The sequence below is a fragment of the Glycine soja genome, chromosome 9 (assembly GCF_004193775.1).
Source record: "Glycine soja cultivar W05 chromosome 9, ASM419377v2, whole genome shotgun sequence".
Classification (NCBI taxonomy): domain Eukaryota; kingdom Viridiplantae; phylum Streptophyta; class Magnoliopsida; order Fabales; family Fabaceae; genus Glycine; species Glycine soja.
In genome coordinates this window covers 44,493,162-44,498,899 of record NC_041010.1, presented here as the reverse complement: position 1 = coordinate 44,498,899, position 5,738 = coordinate 44,493,162, and the positions used below count along the sequence as shown (strand labels likewise).

Here is a 5,738-nt window from a genome sequence, read left to right as displayed (position 1 = left end):
ATTTCCTATCCTTATATAATGAAGGACACATATGTAAAGGCACATTTTATAATAATTAGTTAAAGACTGCGCTCTAGATTGGTTTTATTACTAAAGTGAGAAAAATGAAACAATATTTATCCTTAATTTAAAGTACATAGTAATTTTAATATACTAAATCATTTTAATATCCCATATTAAGTAAAAATAGGCGAGTTGAACAACATAATGTAGTTCTCCTTTAATACTCTATTTGAGTATTGGAGTCTGTATTATTGGAAAAGCTTCCTATTACTCACGATAGAAATGTCTCTAACATTTTATCCTCTTCCTATTCTCTAACAAATGTTGGGTTTTGGACTTTCTTTTTATGTGAAGAAAAACCCAAATGTGTAAGCCCGTTTTATTTCACTTGTCTAGGCAAAGAGAGGTCAAATTAGGTAAAAGACTCAATATTGTGAGTGAAAATGACAACAAACATAGAGAAAGAATAGGAAAAGGCTAACTCACATACTCACCTGGTCATCATCCTAAAATCATGATCACAGAGTCATTTACCGTTAGATCATGCTTAAATTTTGTAAGCAAAGTTTAGCACACGTTATTCTTGATTTTCAACATTTTTTTTTTGTTGAATTCTTGGTTTTCAATAATCGGATCGGTGACTAGATGTTTGGAGGTGAATATAAATTTCTCACAATAGTAGCTCTTTTTTGGATGTATAGTTGATGCTCAGCTGTTTTTGCTAAATGTAAACAAAGTTTTATACACTATTTGAGACTCTTTTGTACCCTTAGTTGATATATAGTAAAACTATTTTTTTGGTCTGAACGACCTTGATTTGAACTATTGAGAGATTTTTCAAAGTTTTATACACTATTTGGAACTCTTTTGTACCCAAATGTGTAAAGTGTAAATCTTGGTGTCTCTTTTGTATTATTTGTGTTGTTCTATTTTGTTTCATATATTTGTTATTGCAAATTGGAAAAATTTGTTTCTGTTACATATTGCTTGCTATTGTGTTTCTACTGTTGTGTTATTATTAATTCTCCATCAACATCTACTGACTTTAAATTGATTTTTTTTTTTTTTGTATTTCCTAATCAACTCCCTTTAAATTAAACTCATTGACAGAGATGTCCGTGATATTTTACTCTCTTCCTAATCCCTATCAAACTCAGTTTAAATAAACTTTTTTTCGTTTGTATCTCATATATTTTAATTTTTAGTGTAACGAAGCTTTTTGACTTTAAGTATTTTTTTTACTGTAAGTTTAATTAATTTTTTTCAATGCACGTTCCTTGCGCGTATTTATTTTATAAATTTTTATCTTATTTTTTTCTTGTAAAAAGCCACTTGTCTGTCGAATAAAAGACCATGGAATTTCAGAATTTTAATTCTTCCTTGAAAGAATTATTCCATCGTCAAGCATCATGGTCAAAGAGAATAATGTTAAATATGTACAGCTTGTGGATGTTAGGTAACAATGAGTCAAGAGGATGACATTATTTTAGGAACCAGCAAATGAGGAAAAAGCGAGATAATGTTAAATAATGGTTTTCTTCCCATTTTTTTATTTATTCTTCTAGAGGTTATCTCTGAATGGATTTAAAATAAATTAAAAGAATGGCCATTGCAAAGTATTATTTTAACAAGACTAAAGGTGTCCTTGAAATCTAAGATCAGGTGGATGAAAGTTCTCTCCAACAACCTTTGCTTTTTGCGATAAGCATGAGCTAGTTACTAAAATTCCTAAACCCATTATAATGAGAGATTGAAGTGGAACAAGAGTCCATTTGCTACTTGTTATGAATAATTCATTTAATTAACATGGTTTGTTTTGCTTTGGGCTCTTTAATTTGGCAATTGGGAGACATACATAAGTTCCAGTGAGTTTAATTGTTTAGATTTGAGAAGTAGGTGTTTTGCACGTGTAATCATAATTAAGATAAGTGGATACAAGCTGGCGACTTTGGCGCAAGTGTTGTTTAGCTAGCTAGGGATGTGTCAACCACATTGTGCAATGACAAAGTTGTAGAAACGTGATTTATCCGGGAAAAATGGAGAAGATCGAGGAATTGGAAGCTTGAGTGAAGGAGTTGAATTGAAATTCGTAGCATAAGAAGTAGTGGATGTGGTAATATTGTCCAAAGACGTGTATATAGTATTTGTTGGTTGATGATGAGTTGATGAACTAGAGGACGGAGGATTAAGTGGGATATCGATTTGATGTGACCGTGAGAACAGGAACGAAAAATTAATAAACAAGATAGGTGTGTTCCCTGTAAGATTTTTTCTTTCAATTGAAAAAGGAAAAAAAAAAACAAAAACAAATTGTTGCTAAAACATTACAAACTGTAGCCTAAAGCTACACGCAACACTTTCCACAGCTTGATTATTCTTTTTGCTGATCAAAATCGGGACAGATCTAATGATGACTGAAACTTAAAGAAAAAAAATATATTTTACTTTAAATTAGAAAGTTATATGTTAACCATTTTTTCTAATATATGTGATTTTCTTGCTGTGGTCTTTTTATTTTATAAAAATCATCAATAAAAAAATATTTTTTTTTGTTAGTAAACCCAAAACTTAAACTTTAGGTTCTTTATTCTTATACCGATCATAATCACAACTTATTTATTTGCTAGTGTTACTTGTTGTCTCTTTATCTTTTCTTATTTACAATATTAATATTAGTTCAATTAATACAAAAGTATGGTATTATAAAAGGAAAGAATTTATGTTATATAAATAACCACATATATATATGTGTGTGTATGTATGGCATTCCTTAAAAAAATGGTAGATATCTTAATTTTCTATTAAAATTATTACTATTGTTTCACATGTCTATTAAATAATTAAGTAGTGGTTATGGTTACGCGGGAAAGACCAAGGAACAGGAATACAAAAGTAAACGAACCGAAGAAAACCTATCTCTTTTTGGATTCTATATGTTTTTTCTCTACCTCTTCTTTCTTTATTGATCTTCCATCTTCTCTTCAGCAGTAAATCTAATAACAACTCCCTTTTTCTTTTCAGACGAAGTTCAATCCATTACGATTTTTTTTTTAATTAATTTTTCCTTTCCCACAGTAGTAACGCATATTTAAGATTACAAGAAAAAAAAGTAATGCATATTTTTATTTAAGGCCATGATGTAAATCTAAAGAGACATGAACCTAGGTTGCCAAATACAGATATATAATAATACAAAGTACACAGCCATTGGATAGTGTTATACTAAACAAGTTCCATTGATAAATATTTTGTATACCTTGGTGGCAGTCTTAATGCGACCTAGTGTTGGACCAGAAATTTAAAAAAATGGACTTAGTGTACCCATGTGACATATAACACTTGGTTATTTCATTTATAAGCAACTCTGAACTCTAAATTACTATGATCACCACCATATCCTCTTATCCTTGATTCAAAGATATTGTTAACACTTACCTCATGGTACTCACGTTTGAAAGGGAAAAGTCCATGTTGTTTCTATTTCTTTGTGTGTTTCTAACACTCTCGTGGCCCCAAGCTGCAGCAGAAGACAGTGAAGCAAATGCTTTGTTGAAGTGGAAACAAAGCTTCGACAACTACAGCCAAGGTCTCTTGTCAACTTGGAGAGGTAATAATCCATGCACATGGTAAGGAATTCACGGTGACAAATCCAACTATTTAAATTTGTTTAAATTAATTTTGTAACTGCATATTTTATTTGTTTTTCTTAGTTTCAATTATAGATTAGCCTAGTCAATAAGTAGATTCTATACTTTAGGAACAAATCAGTTTTAATTCTGTTTAACTGAAATCTTGTTATGTGATTAATTTCTATTTTACTTTTAATTTATTATTTATTGTATTGTCGCTCAGAACAATTCGATTCAGAATAAAATCATTCTATTTCTTTCACATATGTATTGTCTCTCTTCTTCTTTGTTTATTATAGTTTTTCTGCTATAAAACTTACAATTGGTATCAGAGTTTTTTTCTTAGAGGGACATGTGAATGAACCCAGTACAACCCACACACACACAAAAAAACAAAGCTTATAAACTTTGTTTCAATTCATCAAATAGATGGATTCTGAAACTCCTAACACAGCACTAGCACTGCCTGTGTTTGATGGTGATAATTATCACATCTAGGCAGTAAGAATGGAGGCTCACCTAAAGGCAAATGATATCTGGGAAGCTATTGAGGAAGACTACGAAGTTCTTCCTTTACCAGCCAATCCAACTATGGCTCAGATTAAAAATCAAAAGGAGAGGAAAGCTAGAAAGTCAAAGGCAAAGGCTAACTTGTTTGTTGTTGTTTCACAAGACATTTTTACCAAAATCATGACAATCAAATCAGTATTTGAAGTCAGGAATTTCCTCAAGGATGAATATGAAGGAGATGAAAAGATCAAGGGAATGCAAGCCATGAATCTGATTAGAGAATTTGAGATGCAAAAAATGAAGGAGTCTGAAATAATCAAGGAGTATGCAAACAAACTTCTTAGCATTGCTAACAAGGTGAGGTTGCTAGGTTTTGAATTTTCTGATTCAAGAATAGTTCAGAAAATACTGGTGACTACCCCTAAAAATTTTGAAGCTTCTATTGCTTCATTGGAAAATACTAAGGATCTGCCAAAGATTACATTGGCAGAACTTGTAAGTACTATGCAGTCCCAAGAGCAGCGGAGGTTGATGAAATAAGACGGTGCAATTGAAGGTGCTTTACCAGCCAAGCACCATCATGCTAAATCCAATAGAAAGAAATATGTCAAGAAGAACCAGCCAGCAAGCAGTGAAAATAGTGCAAACAACCAAAACAAAGGTAAGGGTAAAAAGAAAAATTATCCACCTTGTCAGCATTGTGGAAAATTGGGTCACTGTTCGAGCCACGCACAATCCCGAACTTTATCGAAAAGTGTACCGAGTCATTAAAGTAATAATAAAATAGTAAGAAATTGAGTATCGAACTCAGGAAACTTGTTTCATTCGGCAAGGAGACATTGATATAAAGCCATGTAAATAAAAATGAGCAAAGGATGTATATGTTGTAAATCTAAATAACTACAAGTTACGCTTATCAAAACGGGAGAGAAAACAGATGATTAAAACGTTGGGTCCTTCTACTGAATGTTTGATGTAATTGAAATATTTTTCTCTATTTAATGTTATTTTTGTGTACTATGTTGAAGACTAAAATATCAAACACCGATTCCTCGTGTGAATGGACTAATTCTAATTAAACCTCATTTTTGGATGTCTCGTCAAACTTAGTCTAACCGAACAACATTACAATCACAGCATATCAAAAACTAAAACCTTGCACTCTATGTCTAGCAATGCAGTTATCTAGCCCTGCTCTATCCAGTTCTAAGGATTAATACATTTTCCAATGCTAAAAATCCTAACTTTACACACTAATGGGTGATCAGACCAAAAGCATACAATAATTAAGTGCAGATAGAAGCAATCAACACATAAAACAACTTTAAATAGATAGTTAAGAATTTACATCAAATTTCAGTAGAATTTCCCAACAGAGATACTTAGTCTTTCATAGCAAGGCAGCACCTTTCAGTTACAAGATGAAGGTTTAAGAAGAAAATAATAGATTACACAGTGGTGGGATGTCTCCTCCACCTCTAGGAACCTAGAAATTACTCCTAAACCTAAGATCCTCTTGAAAGCTAAGGTTTTTTTGTTTTCTTGCTCTGTTTTGTGCCTCTGTTCTACTCTCTACGTTCCAATTCATGCTCTCTT

General features: G+C 31.8%; 1 protein-coding gene across 1 annotated transcript; it reads left to right on the top strand.

Moving 5' to 3' along the window:
• The first annotated feature begins 4,139 nt into the window (after window positions 1-4,139).
• On the top strand, window positions 4,140-4,682 carry LOC114368534. The gene has a single exon (XM_028325762.1). The coding sequence runs from the start codon at window positions 4,140-4,142 to the stop codon at window positions 4,680-4,682; it is 543 nt and encodes a 180-aa protein (XP_028181563.1).
• The last annotated feature ends 1,056 nt before the right edge of the window (window positions 4,683-5,738 follow it).

What these genes read in the sequence shown, in the direction of transcription:
- LOC114368534 (XM_028325762.1), top strand. Translation starts at nt 4,140, where the DNA reads ATGGAGGCTCACCTAAAGGCAAATGATATCTGGGAAGCTATTGAGGAA.